Source organism: Glandiceps talaboti, chromosome 12 (genome assembly GCF_964340395.1).
Source record: "Glandiceps talaboti chromosome 12, keGlaTala1.1, whole genome shotgun sequence".
Taxonomy (NCBI): domain Eukaryota; kingdom Metazoa; phylum Hemichordata; class Enteropneusta; family Spengelidae; genus Glandiceps; species Glandiceps talaboti.
This window is the reverse complement of record NC_135560.1, coordinates 17,737,024-17,757,591: the sequence shown is the minus strand read 5'-3', so window position 1 is coordinate 17,757,591 and position 20,568 is coordinate 17,737,024. Positions and strand designations below refer to the sequence as shown.

Below are 20,568 nucleotides of genomic sequence, written 5' to 3'. Positions count from 1 at the left end.
TTTACAGAGATAGACCTATTAAATGCCATGTGTGTACCACAATTATTGATCAGGCTGACACTATATGCTGAATTATTCGCACTTGAAGACAAAGCGACGTGACTTGTTTTGTTTACCGCTGCCACGAAATCTAAAGGGAAAAACTATCCAGTGTATGAAAACTTGTAATGGATCAACAACAAATACGTTCTGCTCTTATAGCCATTGACCTTCACCAACTATGATTATTCTGTTAAACATAGAATAACATAGAATGTACCTTGGAATTCAATATTAGAAGGAAGGTATAGCTAATGCTATAAAGCGAAGTTTTCAGATAGGTAAGATATTAATGCCCATGAATGTATGCACTTTTAAATCTGATCTCTGTGTGTAATGTAATGTAATGTCTTTATGGAAAGCTAGCACAATATGGCAGGTAGAAGTAGTCAATTATGTTTTGGACTACTCACATTGTGTGTTGCTGCCATTTTAAAAATACTATCGAGTTTCAGCATCATTTGAATGAAATATTTTCAGAATGCTTTTGAATTTTTGCTGTTCATTCATGAAAAGTGAAACCCATTTGCACTTAAAATCATGGAAAAATCAGGGCTTAACACAAGTTTTGAGGTCAAATAGAGGTCAAAATCTTATCAAAATTAAACCATATCTATATATTCATAAACAATATTTTGCTTTCTTGTGACCAGGATTTTATAATACAGAACTATTCTTTTCAATGTCAATAGAGTATTATTACCATTATTATTATCATTCCACCATCATCATCATCATCATCATCATCATCATCATCTTCATCATCATTTTTACAATGAAAAAAATTGAATTCTTATTCTATGCTAATTTACATTGTAAAATTGGTAATTGTCATTAATTTATAATGGTCTATGACAGAGGTTTATAACAGTGTATTACAGCATCGTGTTTATGACTTCAACAAAGTATCATCTTGAAATGCAGTACAGCACAATTTATAATATCAGATTTTCATAAAATTATTTGGACAACAGACATTTGACTCTACTTCTTTTCTACTATATTTTTGTCCTCACACATCATTTATATTATAGAGAATAATAATAATTAGTTTAGTCATGAAAATTTCTACTCACAAGTCAATAAATTTCATGGACACGAATCTCCCATGTTCTTTTCCCTGAATCCCAACTTAGTTCCCAAAAGGCTCTAATTATGTACAGGTAAAGTTTCACCTCTTCAGGTCAAAGTTCATTACTGTGTTTTTAACTATCATTCAGGCATTTTACATACACATCTTATTTACAATTTCTTGTAGTGTCTATCATTGAGAAAAATTGACAACACTATAAGACACTATAATAGTAAGTTGGCTAGATTTTTTGGCCAAAAAAGAGAACTGGGTACTGAACTTTAATTATTAGAGTCCATGTATCTCAACATGCAATAAGTTTTCATGAAAGTACACTTCTGAGTTTAATAAATAAATAAATAAAGAAACTTTGCAAAAAAAGGCAACTTTCACTTTGCTGGGGAAATAATGTTAAAAATAATTATTGGCTAAAAATGCCTTCCTGTACATAAACACAGTGCACCAGACTTGTGATGTTTCTACCTTTTAATTTTGTGAATATTTCCCGAAATAATTTAAAAATAAATATCTGGACATGGTAAAAATCAATATAATCAATATCTAAATTTTATTCACAGAGTGCAAAATTATCTACTGATTAGTATTTTTTAATGCAAATTGCATGTCTGTCATTCTTGTATTCAAATTTCATAAGTTGTTTTGAGGACTAAACATTCACAGCCCTTGTGTTGTGCACTGTATACTTTTGTTTATAACTCTTCCTATGTTGTGAACATACGAAAATGAGGCCAAGTCATTTCAATATGGTAGGTCTCTCTCAGTTGCTCTACAAAACCACTATTAGTGAGGCAATTAAACATCTCAAAGTACTAAAATTGTACATACAAAGCAGAAAAAGGTTCCAACTGCAAAAAAGTCCCCACGAAGTTCTGAAAACCTCTGAAAACTGACTGGTTACTGAACTATCAGCCTGTGTCTATTTTATAAACTGTCGTCATGCTATGCACAGTTTGTGTTTTGGCTATATCATAAATATCATAATAGTACATTAATCATGATATTACACAACGCTTTCTGTCAATTTTGTCATTAAGTTTGTTATAGAGATCATTACTAAACATACCTCTGATGATGAGTCACAAAATTTCCTTGTCAGAAGTGATTAGTGATAAAGATGAGTATGCTTAATATGCAATATGGAAGCATACTGACGGGTTAGATGAACATGATGAATCTTTGTGTACAGTCTGCTTTGCTGGCAGCCTGGGTCCACCCACAGAGTTTCACACAGAGTTATTGCAACAGCTGACATATGGTTATCTCTTTCAATACGACAGTTCAACTAAATTATGTCTGATCACAACAATGCAATTTGGAAATTGCTCAAAACCGTTTCCGAGGCAGTAAAAAAAGTCCTACCTTAGATACAGCTCCATAACAAATCACAAAGCTGTCTTACTGTCAAACAGTAAGCTGAATTCCTGTGTATATTTTCATACCTGCATGTCTACACTTGCTTCGCAGGAAGCATTGGCCAGTTTTGTTGGATCAACACAATCAAATATTTAACTATATTTTATGCAGGTACGTCATACAATCATTGAGTTCCCGCCAAATTTTTCCTTCCATTTGAAGCTGCCCTCAACTTAGCTGACAACAAATATTCATTTAATACCTGCAAATCTGTTAGCAAGCCTTCATTAAATTTGTATAGTGTAAGACTTTTCTAAAAAGACAGCTGGTCCTAACACAATCATGGAATTTGTCTGATTTTTTTTTCCAAATCTATATTTCGTTACACAGTCGACTGATTTGCTACAATCAACACGATTGTCATGATTTTTTTAATAATGAAAGTAAATATCATTAGAAGGGCATAGTTTAGGACAACAGTATCAATTCAGAATTTTTATTTACATTTCAGTATTGTTCTCACAACTTGTGCATTATTCAAATATTTGTAAATTTCAAATATTACATTTTATTGTCAAAAGGTAATGAAATTCTGGTCAAAGTTCAAAGTTTACGACAATAGAAGAATTTTTTAATAGATTGATGTTTTTTCGTCATCAACAATTATACAACTTTGAATATACATCAAAATGTAGTACATATTATAAATTTTTGAAAAATATCTGACCTGTTATTTAATTTCAATAAATATTTGCTGCCTTTGTAAACTAAAAACAATGATTGAAGATATTGTTTCATGCGGCTTTTTAAAATCATATCTGGGTTGCACATCTAGAGGACCATTAAAACAATAACTGCAAGGATTTCCATTTTACCTGGAGACTTCAGCCCCATGAGAAATTATATAGCTGTTTCAAAGTGTGCAACAAATTGCATGATCTCTTCACAATGCTACTTTGGATAACGTCAGAAATGGGTCAGATAATAATTGAAACGTCATTTTTTCTCACTCCTTGACAATCTACGTCAAAGAGGATAAGTATTGATTTTCAGTGAGTTCACGATATTTGTATATTTTCATAATAGCTCTCTACTGTTACACACTCCTGCATTCAAGGTTAGCTGTCAACACAAACGACACATAATCTTCATTTTTACACAAAAAATCAGATTAATTGTGATTCTAATGAGTCTAGTCTCAAAATTCAAATCCTACCAAAATGTCAACAAATACATCAAATTATTAGCACAAGTACTAAAAGCAGCTAATCAGACATTTTAATCCCATGTCTGACAACTAAGCAGTGCCAGTTATTTTTCATCATCAAATTTAATCTAGAGTTAATATCGATACATCAAATTATACAGTGTTACTATATCAATTCTTTGACAATGCTATGCTAAGAAATGATAAAATTCCAAAGTGTTAGAACCCAGCGGCATAATAATTGAAATCAATAAATGTCACTTTGCCAAAACGCTAAATATTAGATTTGGGCTGGAAACCTTGAGCTTTTTGTAACAACACAGACAATTTCAATTATCTAATGAGGAAATATTAATTTATTTATGGTTTGAAAGCCAAACATAAAGTATTACACCGTGTCTGAATCATAAGACAAACAGATACAAATGCTGTCAAACCAAGAAAATATTTGACAAAGTGTATGGTGTGAATATAAATAGAGAAGCAAGGTATTCCATAATAGCAAAGCTTGATCTTGTTAATAGTCCATGGATTTTTAAGCTTATTGGATACAAAAAAACGTCCCTGGAATTGTGAAAGTATCCATTTTGCACCGAGTCTCTTCTTACTACAGGTAAATAAACACTGCTCACAAACAGATAACATGTAAAAACATCATTTGCTGGTAAATCTAAACAAAAGAATCTGTTTACACTGATTTATCCAACTTACCACTTTCCTGTTTTCTCAATCCATCAACTGCTAAGGATTAAATGTCCTAGTACAATATACAGAAGCCAAATGTTTACCGTACGAGTCCACACCTTAACTGGCACACTGTGATCACCAATAAATGATAGATTGATGTTTGCTTGCTAGACATAACAATGATTTATGAAAAGGATGACTTAGCTCGTGACAGACGATACATACACCCTTCACGTAATACCTCCTAATAGACACCTCTGTCAACACTCGCAGCTGAAATGAATTGTGCAAAGTGAATTTGACTCGCTGTGATCTATTTTGAAAGAAATCAATATCAAAAGAATGTATTTGCTGTAACCATTAGAGTGGACTTGAAAGCACTATTATGATGTTTAGACATCAGGGTCCTCATTAACTATGCAAATATCAAACGTCATTTCTAAATGATGAGTGATAGCCCCCGGGCATGTCAAATAATGCTTCTTCCACCTGCACTCTGCCGTACTTTAAGCGGGCCAATTTGAAAGAGCTCTACTTTTTCTCATTTTCATCATGAATTGAGTGACCTCTGCATGTCAAATACTTTATAGACGATGCTTTTGCAATCCAAGTGCAATAGTTGACAAAAACTCAGTGTTTTTCCTGGACCTTTTGTTTGCACTTTAAACTCTGGTGTATTTTAAGCGTACTAATTGGAAAGATCTCTACATTTCTCATTTGTATCATGAATTGAGTGAACTGAACTAAAAAGCTGGATGTGAAAACTGGTGCTACCACACAAGAATCGACAAAACTTAGTCTTTTTGTCTAAACCTTCCGTTTGCACTTTGCAGTCTGGTATACTCTTAAGCAGGCCAATTTGAAAGAGCTCTACTGTCTCACTGTCATCATGAATTGAGTGAATTGAACAAAAAAAAGGTGAACATCAAGTATTATAAATGATAACATCATACTCCAAGTAAAAGAGTCGACAAATTTCCTAGTCTTTTTCCTGAATCTTTTGTAAACACTTTTTGCAGCTGTATGATTCTTATTTCTTATTTGGAACAACATAGCAGTGAATTGACTCCTGTCATCAACTTCATAACTGTACTTCCTATTACTATCAATCTTAAAAACTCACAATTTCCTTTTCTTTTTATCTACAAAATAACAAATGATTTATTTTGGAAACTTTAATAACAATATCTTAATAGCAAGAGATTGGGGTATTTTGGGGTCTCTAAGAAAAGTTTCACATTTAGTAAAATAAATTATCTTATTCTACAGTAGATTGGTGTATTTTTAGGTCTTTACTAATTTAATTCAAAATCATGTCAACTTGGTATTTTGGCAGACACATATTTTTGGCTTCACTTTATTTTGGCAGGTAAACAACTTTTGGCTACAATATTTTATAGCCACATCACTTTTGTAAGTAAATGTATTGATTTGAAATAAATCTGCCTTTATCACCTATGGTCATGCACATTTTATCACTGAAAGTAATTCATTTTCACTTATTTTGGTGCAAAAAAAAAAAAACCCATTGTTTCTGATGAATAAGCAAGCATATAAAGTCTAGAACCCAAAATTACATTCACAGTACAAATTAAACCTTATTCAGCAACATTGTTCATAGAATGTTGTATTTTTGGACTTTGATAACATTTTTACTCACAGACTTGCAAACGTAACTGTTACCTAGGTAACTACTGACGAGGTATTTTGATTGATTAAAGTACTTTATATTATTTATGTCAACTGTCACCTGTCAATTGATTATTACATTGAAAAGAAATAAACCACTGTGACACTTTTAAGTTAACTGTACTTTCATGTGGCATCTGTAATGGGCAAAAAATGACTCGATTTTCACACGAAGGTCAAAGGTTACAAGGTGCATCTGACAACTAAATTTACAAGATGATAAAAATGTTCACACTTTTTGACTTTGATACCCAAGAAATACCCTGATATTGATATTATCTTCAAAAATACTCTAATACAAAAAAAGTCTTATGAAATGAACCACATTTGAATTTCTCATAGCTATTTCTACAAGTACATAAGTAGTTAGGGTATATGAGCTAGGCAAATTTATTCATTCTACAAAATACATCAGATATGAACACTGTCATCTTCTAATATCTGCAGTTTATAAGAAGAAAGAGTGGCTTGAAGTTCTGATTAGTTTTACACCCTCAACTGACTTTGCCAAGGACTTTGCTTTGAATTCATCTCACAGGACATCATTGTCTATATTTCATTATATCTAAAACACACACTTGAAATGATGATGTTTACTATTCGCACTGAATGACCATTTGGCTAATTAATGCACACAGATTACCACATTACGGGAAGAACTTGATTAATTAATGCAAATAGATTAATTAAACACATTAATGATATCTTTAACTACCCTAATAGGTGATTAAAGTAGTTCATTTTTTATGTATTTCTGTATTTCATTTATAAAGATAGTAATTAATACATGATAGAAAGCCTTGTTTATTACATGAAAACAGAGAAATAACATATTTAATGAATTCACAAAAGTGACTATAATTTCAAATCTATGGATAACCAACAGGAATGCATGGAATATTAAGTCATATTTTAAACAGGATCATTCTTGAAATCAACAAAACACACACCTAAAGTAGGTGTAAGCACTTTTTGAAGTGATTAATTACATTGTAGTTGAAATTGATTAAATAATGCATACAGGTGAATATATTACAGGAAAGAGGTTGATTAATTGATGCATACACGTTAATTAATTGATGCATTTTTCAAGTTCAGTATTTTAATGGCAGTAACAATGAATATTGACCTTCACCATAGTGGTATTATGAGCTGCAGGGAGAAAGTACTACATCAATGACAGTCTATCAATTATCCTTTATTGGATAGGTTACTCTGATCAAGATTTATTCAACCCCCAAACTGCTGTCGTTCATTTGGACAACATTGTCATTCTTACAAGGGATGTGAAAAATAGTGTAGAATGTAATGTGTAAGGTATGCCATGATGGGGCACCCTCATCAGTCAACCCCTATAGAGCAGACTAGTGAGGGTAGATAAACTCAATGTATCTTACAGTATACGTAGAATTCCTTAGACATAAAATCTTTAAAATTTTGTTGTTCACAAAAACTTCAACCTATGCGGTTTAAATAAAGAAAAAAATATCTGGTCATCATACAATTTGTTTAAAAACAGATATCGAAATGATGTCATAATGTAGTCATTTTTATTAGATTTAATGGAGCCAAAGAATCCAGTAAGTAACTCTATGGGGAAAATAAAAGATTGTCGAATTCCTTGACAACAAGGTGATGAACCCCAAATTTCTTTTTTATTATTTCAAAAGGACATAACATGAAATTTCCAACCAATAACCAGACACAGCTTTTTCCTTGTTAACAGCATGTACTACGGTATATGATTCTTGTAATAATTACTCGCTGTCCAAATTTTGACGATTTTGTATACTCTTCGATATTACAACTTCACTTAGATACAGATTTTACTGAATTTGATGCAGATGGCGGGCTTACAGAGATAACTACTAAGGGTCCGTTTTTCTAGACATATCTTATCCTTCGGCTTTTTACGACTTCAATCTACAATTAGTAGAGATAATGTTTTGGCCTCTGGACACAAACCCTACTTAAAACCACTTACACAAGTTATCATGGACCATTACATCATAAAGTAGTGCTAATGGAGGCATTATGATACAGTTGTAAATCTTGTAGATGGCATCTTGAGTTGTAGTAGGTGTTGTGTAAAGACCTCTCAGTTTAAACTTGATCCGCAATTTATGACTACTATTTGGGACAGACATTTGATTTTGATATGCTCTGTTAACTAAAGGACTTAACTCCTTTCTTAACTCCTTTACTGTGCAGTGTCATTTTTTATTCTTCTGTTTCAGAAGATGGAGTGATTTACTGTATAAAAGGTCTTCAACTTTATTTCATGCTTATACATGACTGCTGTGATTCATCACAGCAGTAGCAGAAGAGTTTTTGGAAAGGTTTATTGATTTCAAGTTTGCTTTTCATCTTTCTTTGTCACTGCTCTACTTAACCACCAGAGGGCGTGATTTACAGGATAGGTCTATCTAACATTTCATCTTGCCACATATAAACATAACTGCTCTATTTCAAAACTAAAGGACATACTTTATTAGAAAGGTCTTTTGCTTTGTCTCTCCATCTATACACATCATTACTCTATTTCACCACTAGAGGGCATAATTTACTAGAAAGGTCTTTTACTTTGTCTTTCCACCTATACACATTACTCTATTTCACCACTATTCACTTGTCGTACATGAGAAAGCTCCAACTAGTTCTGATTAGCATTTCTAGGAATGCCTTTTGTCTTTTCCATTCATTCATATAACAATATTGACTGTGACTTATCCGGTGAGGAAACACGATTTTTTTTATCATTTTGGACAGTCTTCTGGTTTAATTTGATATAATACTGATCAGATACATTTGTTCACCCATCTTGCCAGGTTAAAATGAAGTAAAAACATCATATCTTACCTTCAAATTTGTTTCTTCAAGGCAGTCTTTGTTTTGTCTTCTCTGTCATGTTCGCAACTCTTGTCTGTTTCTGCCTCCTCCTCCTCACACCACCACCATCATCATCATCATCATCATCATCATCATCATCATCATCACCATATTTGTTGCCATGGACACTGAAGTCCTCATTTTCTTATCTTGTCATTTTGTCTTCACTTTCCAAGACAATAGGTATTTGCTAATCAAACTACAGTGTTTTACAATGACTATAGCTTACCATTGTTATCTTTCTGTGGTTGTCATCGGCAGCACAAAACTAAATAAACTCTGTGTCTGACAATAACAGACAATTTTTTACCTCATTCATTCAGAGTACAAACTGTTTTGTGTGTCCGTCCGTGTGTGGAAATGTTTGTTTATGTGTGTCGGGTGTCAATGTTAATTTGTGCGGCATGTAGTACCGGTACATTCAATTGATAAGTACAACTGTTTTCTTTGCATAAGGAATACAATAAATGGTGACAGAAAAGGATAAATGGGTGTAGAGACAGACAGACAGACAGACAGACAGACAGACAGACAGACAGACAAAAATGACAGATATAGTGACGCAAAATAGGTAACACAAAATGACACGCATGAACACACGAACGCACGCACGCATGTACACACACACACACACACACACACACACACACACACACACACAGGGTATCAAAGACCAAAACATACACACATACATATATATATATACACACACAGACACACACATACACACACACACACACACACACACACACACACACACACACACACACACTCACTCACTCATACTTACAAGTAAATGTAAAGTTAATAATTCAAAAACATGATAAAAATGATCTTGAGATCCTCAATTTCTATCAACTTAATGACAAGAAATGTACAATATTTAAAGACATACACAGAATGGTACAAATGTACATGCCTCTCACTTATCAGAAAGTGAGAAGTACTCACCAAAAGCCTCTTTCCAGGTCAAACAAAACGAAAACAGACACAGTTAATTAACAATCATACTACAATCAACTATTTTTCTCCAAATGGTACGGTAGCCAACAAATCTCAGACAGTCCTTAAACAGAGGCCAAACTTAACAATCATTTGACATGTGATTTCCAAACCAAACATGCAAATTAATCACACCAAAATTGTGATTTGACTTGGAGTCATATCTTTTGTAAATAATTTTCACCAACATGTAAAGTTTTTCAAACGTTTCATTTTCAATGATTTTCCACCTACAGACTATCCAAACTACAAGACTTAGTGCAAGAACAACACTTTCTATTTGTGTACATATCTCTATTTATAGAAGTTATTTCATCCAATATCGTGACAACACAACGACTCTACACACAGATAATTTTAGACATGATATTCGAGAAAAGACATCTACTTTTCCTTGTACTAAAATTTCATTCTATTATATCAGATCCCGACAAACCATGCATTTTAACAGTTTTACTACAAACAAATCACATACTTTGTCTTTTCAACATTCTCTCGCAGAAAAACTATGCGTCAAGACAAAAAAATCATATTGAAGATAATAAAAAAGTGCCAAAGAGGAGATAAATATCATTTACAACTGAAACAGGACTTCTAATGACTTCTAGTAGTCATGCAAAATGATAAAACAGAGCCAAAAAATATAGAAAAGTATCATTCACAACTGAAACAGGATTTCTAATAATCATTTAACAGTGTTAGTCATGCATAATTCAAAATAATTTTGTTACTTCACAAAATGAAAATCTAAAAATTGTGTCATCTCAGAAAATGAAAATCTAAGTAACGCAATGTGCCAAAATGAAATTTTAATACTGTATAAAGCCTACTTACCTCAGCCAAGTGTATTCGAACTTTATTGAAAGCACTGATCCATCGAACTCTAGCTGGGGACGGTTGTTCATCAACTGGTATGACATCATCATCGTCATAGGGATCATGAGGTTCTAGACGCACGTCTTCTATTGTACTCTGACGGCTCATGTCGATTGAAGATCCTAAATGGCTACTTTTGGGGCTGGAAAAAGAATGAAAAATATCTTTCGATGAAACGTTGGGACTGTTTGTACAAAGAAACTGTTATATATCCTATATGATCTACCTGATATTCTGATAATTAAATGAAATGTCAGTAAAAATTTGGGTTCACTTCCAAAATTTTATGATTCTGTGACTAGAAATTTGAATATGGAACGGTGAACCCAGAGTCCAAGAATGCTACATCCATGCCAAATATTATACTGAAGGCTTACATGTGAAAATTCCAACTCGCAAAGTCATAATATTTTCTGTAATACCTGTAACGATGGTCATGAGACATTGGTGAAAAATTTGGAATTCATTTTTAAGTCGGAATTTCCATCCATTTCTATAACTTTGCACCCAAAGTCCACGAACACTTATTCTAAGACTTACAAAATATCATATGTTGTCACCATTTTGCCGAGGTTTAGCAACTCTCTCATAACAGACGTGGGGAAAGCAGGTAAAATTGTACACAAATTTCTATACCTTGCACTATTATTTTGGTGGGGAACCCTGTTAAATATCTGAGAGTCTCAGGTATTACAGTTATATCTACTAATACTTACCACCTTTAACACCTTTAACAAAAATACTGCACTGTGGATAATAATTTGGTGAGTAAACAAACAAAGGTCTGACTACATGAACATAGAGAATGGGATCAACCACATCAACATTGTTCAAATACTTGTCATAATTTGATAATTAAAATATTATTAGATGTCACCACACATTGTTGTCTTAACACGGAAAATTTATCAGCCTCTATTAACTAGCATAGAAAATGATCAATCATCTGATGTGACAAATATGAGCTTGTTTGTTTACGTTATGAAATAGATTAAAACTTGACAAAAATTGGCACCGATTAAACTTCCAGGTATTACCCATGGGTTTTTAGTGTAGTTTAGTATGTCTAAGTAGATTCTACCTGAGTTGGCTAGGTATTAAGTGTTTCCTACCAGTGTATTTGTTAAGGGTGGGTTAAATGTACCTTAGTTTCTATGCTATTTTACTGGGCTCCTCCCTACCAGTGTTTTTCTTAAGGGTTGTAAATTAGCTAAAATCTAGCTGAGTTCCTCAGGTATTTTAATGTTCCCTCCAAGTATTTTGTTATTAAGGGCACTTCAAGTACAGCTTTTTACTTTAATTCTCTGTGGTTACCAACAAAATTATTATATGACTGCACGTCAATACAAGTGACCTAGAAGTCGAAATAGAGCCATTTTTTTAAATATTGTTTTTTACATAAATGGTACAGGAGATGAACGAATTGAACATTTGATGTTGTTGTCTAGAAAAAGTTCAACTAATCTGACAGCCAGTTTCACAGAAGAAGATGAAAATAGAAAAAGTTGACTAACGAGAGATGACATGATGGACAACAGACAGACGATGCAGAGAATCAACCAAAACCTTAAGCTCAGCTCAGCAGTCACTGACACTAGGAGCTTTGCATGGGTCTTTTGTTTTTCATTATACCTAGCAATATATCTTCTAGAACTGCATAATTATTATTCCCACTCTGCAATTTTATGAATCTATTTCTCATTAACTTTTAATAATTATGTCAGTTTCAGGGTCATCCATCCTGTGAGGAGTTGCAAAACAACACTGTGATAAAAAATATTTATTGCAAATGGCTGGGGTTAATTTGAGACAACTAAAATGTATTTTAATTTGCATTCTCTCTACTATAAAGCCTACGTTGCAATAAAATGTCACTATTTTTAAAAATTATTTTATCCATTAAAAAATACCCCATTGTTTACATGGTACAATTCAATCATTCTGATTAGCTGAATTACCAGTCTACACCGCTCTGCAGTGTATACTGGTGTGATGGCCATGTGTAAATAGTAAGAATAAGAAATGAACCATGTACTCATTTTTCAAAAAATCATCATTTTCTTAACATTTAATTTGTTTGAATCTTTATTGCCAAACTTTGAATCCACAACTTCCATGGACAAAAACTACTCAGGTGCATTTTTAAAAATGGTCAGAAGAAATTCTAGCCATTGCTGTACTCATACAGGCAACAAATTGAAATACACACAAAAATTATGACACACAGAATGAAGTAAGATATTGGTGGTGTTGGGCTTTACAAATACACAGTTTGGGTAGTAAAATGGCGCCCTCAGTGGCCAGATGAGAAAGTATAACCTTGTGGATGGTAAAATGGCAACACAAGCATGTAGCTAGGTAAAAATTATTATTCATCACCGAAATGTGGGACATTCATTAAAACAAATTGTTCATGGTTTCCTTGAAAATTACAGTTAAAGTTGTAAAAATGGTGCCCTCAGTGGCCAAATGAGAAAGTATAACCTTGTGGATGGTAAAATGGCGACACAAGCATGTAGCTCGGTGTAAATTGTTACTTATCACCGAAATGTGGGACATTCATTAAAACAAATTGTTCATGGTTTCCTTCTAACTTTAATTTTCATTTCTGAGGCATCCAGATTATTAAAGATAGGATTATAAAAAAAATGTACACATACACTTTTTCTCTTCTTTTTTTTAACGATCCTGTAATTTTCACGATTTTAGGATGAGAAAAATAGATAGGGTCCCCTAACTGCTATTCCCAATACACAGTTTCCATGACAATAAATTCTCATTAACTTTGCCTATTTCAGTTCCCAGACCCCCACCATGCTGCTGTTAATTGGCTGACTCAATGTCTTCAGTCTGTCTAATTAGTCATTACAGTCATAGAGATATCGTACAGTGTCATTCAGCACGCTATTTATAGTGTATTGCTGTTCTGATAAGACTTGAGAAATTACTTGTTACTGCACGTTTTATCATTTGATGCTAAAAAATTATTTTAAAAAAAAAAAAAGCCTACAGCAGACACTATAAATAGAAGTGTGGGAACCTTGGTAGAAAACTTAAAATGGAAATTGGGAAAAATATGCCAGTTTTCCATAGAATGTACCATAATTAGGCAAAATAAAAAAAATGTGTCTTTTGGACATCCTGCCTGACCTTAGTTTAAGCCGCCAAACCTAAACATTTTTTTCAAAAAATCTTAAACAGAAAACTATTTTTTTGGCACCTGGCATGAATCAAAATGTACTGCAGTGACACAATGTGACAGTGAGAAGAATATCAAGGCAAAATACTTTTATCCAGACTGAGATTTGGTAGTTTTCTTTTGAGATGAGGAAATTCTTTTCCTAGAAAGAGCTTTTGTCTTGTGATGGGTGAAACTCTACTCAGTTGGTGAAATACTAACAAGGTAAGGGATGATCACAAAATGATGCACAAGCTCAACAAACGAACATTGTTTAGGTCAAAAACCCCTCCCCCCTCCCCCTACACGAACGCTCACAAGTGTGACACCAAACGTCTATATATGATGTACACTATAATGAGATCCGTAGCAGTCAAACCGCTAAGATCGATGTAATGTAAAAACATTATTGTAAACACATTAAAATACTACCAGAAACTCGGCACCATTTCTCAAATTAGAAGTAAAATTTTGTCAACTTAGCAACATCTCAGTAGTAAATACAAAAGCTGTTTTCATTGAAGGCGTGAAAGTTTTCTGTCAAAATTTGGTTAGAAGTACGAAAATGACCATCAGTATTCGCATTGACGCCAGACACCCACCCCCTAAACGAAAGAAGTTTGCTTAGTGAGCTTTGGTGTCACATTGTGCGATTGTCCCTAAGCAAATTTTAATGTTAGGGCAAGTGATCCTGGCAACATTCCAGTGAAAGGAAACAACAGTACAGGTTTGATTCAGTTTCATGTGCTATCAGTTTGAAACAGCGCCCTCAACTAATGTCACCAGATTCTTTTGTTTTCACAGCACATGATTTTGGGTTGACTCTAAATGATTGTATATGAATGTAAATGCTATTTTCACCTGGCATTCGATAGTAAATTGAAGATATAGCCTGAAAACTCAGCTTATACTTTACACAAATACTTCTGTTTCTCTATCACACAAGTTCTGGTAATCTCAATGTTGGAATTTCATATGTATTTATTATTATGCTCAGTTACCATCTGGGAAAAATTAAATTTTTAAAACAGAATTCAAAATCATATCAAAATAAAGCCATTTTAGTATTCGATAATGGTCATTGTACACTGGGGAAATGGGGATTCAAGATGTGAAGCCCAACTTTCTTGTATTATTTTCAATAATAATAACACTAATCTTGATTTATACCGGACAGTTCTATAAGTATATAAACACTTATCTCCCACGAAGTCCAGTGAGGGTCATCCCTCATGGGTGCAGTTTTAGTGCAGGAGGAAACTGGAGTACCCAGGGAAAACCTGCCTTGTTCGGTAGAGTCAAACTGAACGACACTCTTCTTGCTTACAGCGTGGTAAATTTAAATGAACCCTGAATGGGGTTCAAACCCCAACCGCAGTGGTAAGAGGCAAGTGGTTTAACCACTCAGCCATCAACAACCCTGAATGGGTTCCAACCCCAACCCCAACCCCAACCCCAACCACAGTGGTAAGAGCAAGTGGTTTAACCACTCAGCCACTGACAACCCTTAATGGGTTCCAACCCCAACCCCAACCCCAACCCCAACCACAGTGGTAACAGCAAGTGGTTTAACCACTCGGGCAGCAACAAAACTAACCTTCAAGAACAATGAACAAGCTTCACAATTAATTTAGGTGGACTTGAATGGTGTTGATTTTCAGAGAAACTGGTTCCTGACAAATGGTTCTCTTACCTGTCTGTTGGAAGTGACTGTCTGCTATCAAGCCCTTCCATAGTAAGTAATGATTGTCGACTTCCACTTCCATTGTTAGACCGCCCACCTCTATATGTACTCCCGAGGGGTAGATCATTTTCACTAATAATGGATCCTTCACGTGGTAGCTCATATTCATCTCTATGAAGGGGTGGCCGAGGAGAGCTATGTCTGCTCCCTCTTGGCGAGTCCAGATACTCCCCCCTGTATGGCAGAGGGGAGTCAGTTCGACTCCCCCTAGGTGAGTCATACAAAAAGTCCTCCTGACGGCTATTTCTTGGCGAACCTCGATGGCTACCTCTTGGTGAGTCGGAATAGTGATCTTGGAAACTATGACGCGGAGAGCTGTGGCGGGGGGAACTGTGTGAGCTGTAGTCATCTCTGCGTCTCGGTGGTGAGGAATAATCCCTATCCCCGTAAAAATCATCCTCCTCTGGCCGATAATTATCCTCCGGTTGATAATCCTCGGGATAATCATCATCATATCGGTCGTCTGGATACATTCGATCTGGATAAACCCGATCTGGATAATCCCTATCGGAATAATCTCTATCTACATAGGCTCGATCTGAGTAATCCCTATCATACCCACGGTCATAATCTCTATCATAGTCTCGGTCATCATAATCTCTGTCACCATAATCCCGATCATAATAATCCCCTTGATCTCCATATTCATCATACATCTAAATAAAATAATTCATATGGTATATTAATAAATTTTTAACATAAATACACTGTGATAAAAATATAATTGCTTGATTCTTGTAATAGTTCGTAATTCATAAGTGTTCTCATAGCGCCCTCACACAGACTTCCTGTATATTCAAATAGACTCAGCGTTAATTGTCATATTGCAAGGTTGGAAAGATTTTAAGAACTTTCAGGGAAATCTGTTCCCAAGATGCATTGTGACCACTACTACTATAGAAGCTATCTATAGCTTGGAGTCCTTCTGCAAATGCAGTAGATTAAAATGACGTCATCGGTCCAGGCTTATCTGGGAGATTAGGCCGTGCCCACAATGGCTGATCTGTCAGTACATGTGTAAAGGAATCAGAAGTCATCCACCAAAAGATGTTCATGCAAAGAGTAAACCACCAACTATTAGAATGATGTAAACCAGTGTATTAGTGACCTAATATGATAAATGTACCATATATGGACATTACGTAACTGTTTGCAATGAACACACAGAATTCTATTATTGATAAACACAAGCTTGATGTTAATTGTTGTGTGGGTGGTTTTGTTTGAATTTGGAATTTTTCTAAGCTCCTCATTCCTCTAGATGTGGAATATGATTGAAAGCCATCAAAGCCACAGATAGCCTCTAGACTACCTGATTGCTACATACCTCTGGTTCTCTTGGATAGTCATAGTCTGGATAATCAGGGTAGTCCATGGAATCAGGAAGATGGCCTCTTTCTTGGAAGGAATCCATTCGGGAATAGTGGGGTCCGTATTGATGAGCACTGGCGTTGTGTTGGGGACTGTTGTATGAGAGGGTTGGTGCATTGATGTCACTAGTATAATCGCTATCCTCTGACATACCAGCTTTAGTAGAAGATATAAGACAAGATAATAAAATTATGGAAATTATGTTATCGTTTTCAAGACAGAATTGATGTATTTTTCACTTCATGCTTTACATGCATGTCAGAGACTGGATGACTTGAAGAAAAAAGAAACGCCGAATGAAAAGATAAAAAATTACGAAAACCAGTTCACTGTATCGGGTAGTAATATCAGTGAATTGTAGTTCAAGTCAGAATGACGAACATAGACAAAAAGCATTCCTTTAAAATGTTCAACTCCACTGTATGCAGGAAGTATTAGGTGTTGTTGCCGAAACTATTCTTGAACCGTGTGGGCGTCAAGCAGTTGAGTCAATGGCAGCCTTTTGAGATACCCTAATATCCATGAGGGGTCAGTGTTTAGAAAAATTGACTAATTAACAATTCTAAAATAGGAATGTCATTATAAGTATGCCAACAACGTGGTGTTCATCTAATAGACCTAGTAAGGTTCAACTCTCTTGCTAATTAGTAACCATTGTTATAACCGGATATCAAGATCTCATTTTCTTGACTCCATGGTATAATTAAAACTTACATAGTGATATAAGTATAAGACAACAGCTACTGAGATCATTAACAAAATACAGTCTTTATGAACAATGAACAAGTGATTCATGCAAGATTTGAGTAAATCAAGGGAAGAGGGAGAAAAGTAGCAGGTATAGCATCTATAGCACACTGATGTTATACTAACATGCATATGAATATGTAATGTAATTAAGATAAAGTGAATCCTTTTTTTTTTTGCTGATCTAATTTTAATGTAATGTGTGGATAATTACAAACTCTGAGTTTGGTTACCACATAGCACTCTTTGAGATTACCTAATGTATAAAGTATCAAGCTAAAGAAAATCTCACTGTTAAGGGGTTCACACTGGACACTTCATGTCAACTCAAAGAGTCAAATCTAGTCTTAAGCCAAATTTTGAAGAGGAAAAATGTGAACAATTTCAGTTCATCGTGTTTGGTTAGGCCTGGCGCAATCTGGTGGTGTATTAAAGTCAGAACTAAGTTTAAAGTTGGGTTAACTTTGTGTGAATGCACTTCGGCCAACTTAGGTCCAAGTTGATGACACAATTCATAGCAATCACCTACACATTACAGGATGTGATTTAAGTTGGGTCTAAGTAAAACAGCACATTTGACAAATTCAATCTAAACACCGCCCAAAAAGTAGATTATCAGTTTTCCGACTTAAGTCACACTTAAGTCGACTATGTTCCCCATAATGTGAACATAGTAAATGAGAAATTCTGATTCTTGTTATTTGGCAGTAATCTAAAACACTTGGCAGAATGAGGTAGATGTTAGTTACATTGTTAACTATGGGTTAGGCGTACACACTATGGGTTAGGCATATCAAATATAGAAACTTTTTCCTGGTAAATTATTAGTACAACTGCTATGTTACTACAATGGACATGTACATGTATGTATCAAAATACCAGAAAGGGCCAATGTTTCAAAACCAACATACGCCATTGATTCATAACTACATGTTACCCGGGTACCTGTTTTATTTTCTGTATTGGGTCAAGACTAGAGTTGACTCTGGGTCGACATAAAGCGTCCAGTGTGAACCCCTTAACACTGAGATTGTCTTTAGCTTGAAAGGGCCAAGGTTTCAAAACCAACATATGTCATTGATTCATAACTACCCCGGTATCGGTTTTATTTTCTGTAAAATTTAGATTGTTAAAAATCTATATTATATGCGTGCATACACACTCATAAACACACATACAGGCACACAATCATAAAAGAAACATCAACATTCATTAACAGAGTCCACTATATGAAGAGTTTGGAAAATTTGCAAAAACTTCTAGAACACACCTACTGTGGTACAAAAAATGAAGTCTAAGATTCAAGTCCTTTTGTATTCATATGAAATACCTGCTGATAATTACGTTTTTGTAATATTATTACTAATTTTAGTAATGAACAAATTTCACATCACGATGGGGATAAATACAACTGTGGCAAATAAACACAAACTAAAACTATTGTTGTTCAACACGGTAGATTACAGAAGTGGGTGATTGCGGTGACCCTGTCGTACGACTCTAATCACCCTGTGAGCAAGATAATGTAAACATTGGAAATCCCCAAAAGTGTACACTTCAAGATTACAGAAGTATTCCGGAACACCACCATAATGTCAGTATAATACCATTCAATAGCTTAATTATATCAAAATGTCACAACAATAGTTTAAAGTAAGTTTCTATCTTAGTAAACTGAGACCTCAAATTGCCAGAGTAGTAATGAGAACTGTTTTTACCAAGGGCTACAGGCACCCCTTAGATACAATAGTTTATAGGTGATAGATGTTCACTGGGTGGTATAAAACACACATAGATGAGATCATTATGGATATGTACAAATTGACAATTCATGGTTATGGCGTGGCAATGAAATAAATAACACATTGTGATTGAAGTCTGATGAAAAAAAAGGTAAATCATTACTCCAAAACATTTTGGGAATTATGCATATCCCATTTGACAGGTTATGGGAACTTTATATTTAACCACTGGTATCTAACTCCAAAACAGCATATAAGTTTACATGTCTAGTTTGGAAGTACAGCTGGTACTAGTAGTCAAGCGTTACCACTGAATATGATGCCATGAAACATACAGATAAATGTTGAAGAGATCAATACAAACACAGTAGTCCTGGTAATTTTGAAAATACACCAAAAGACCCTGTCACCTGGAAAACCACATATCAGTATTAAATATGCCTGTAAAATACAAATTACAGGAAAAGATCCTGTGTGATCCTGAAATATACAGAGGAACCTGCATGTTTTGTGCTGGAAAATACCAGGATGCAACAGCAAATCCTTTGTTGCCATGGAAAGTTATAAAATGTAAGTATGCAATCGAATATAGCACCTGCACTGGGGGTCACAGGATACATATTCAGATTCGAAGTTGTCCTGGAATGAAGTCTCTGGGAGCAATGGAAAATCTCTTGTAGCCACATGTCTGAGTGGCCCCTTCAACGAAATGCCAATATTACAACTAGCTGTATGTCTTTGAGTTCTACAACAGATCTGGTACAGCCAGGAAAACCCACATGTTCCTGGATCTAACTGCAGACCTGTTGTAGCCCTAGAATATAGAGTGTGAAGTGAAACCACAGATTTGGTATTATAGCACCAGTATCTCAATCTCCCTGGATATACAAATGCAGATTTTACATTTAAGTAGAACAAAAGTCTCAAAGTACAAATGCAGTTCTTGTGTAG

The 20,568-nt window shown here is 34.5% G+C and overlaps 1 protein-coding gene across 5 annotated transcripts in view; it reads right to left on the bottom strand.

Moving 5' to 3' along the window:
- Positions 1-20,568, bottom strand: part of LOC144443572 (protein unc-13 homolog B-like) — a 179,241-nt gene that overhangs the window by 82,155 nt on the left and 76,518 nt on the right. For all 5 annotated transcript variants that reach the window (XM_078133104.1, XM_078133107.1, XM_078133109.1 and 2 more), the window contains 3 exons: positions 17,085-17,284; positions 15,707-16,413; positions 10,794-10,977 (listed from right to left, as the gene is read on the bottom strand). In XM_078133104.1, the coding sequence (XP_077989230.1) occupies positions 10,794-10,977; positions 15,707-16,413; positions 17,085-17,284 (1,091 nt within the window). The remainder of the gene's footprint in view (positions 1-10,793; positions 10,978-15,706; positions 16,414-17,084; positions 17,285-20,568) is intronic.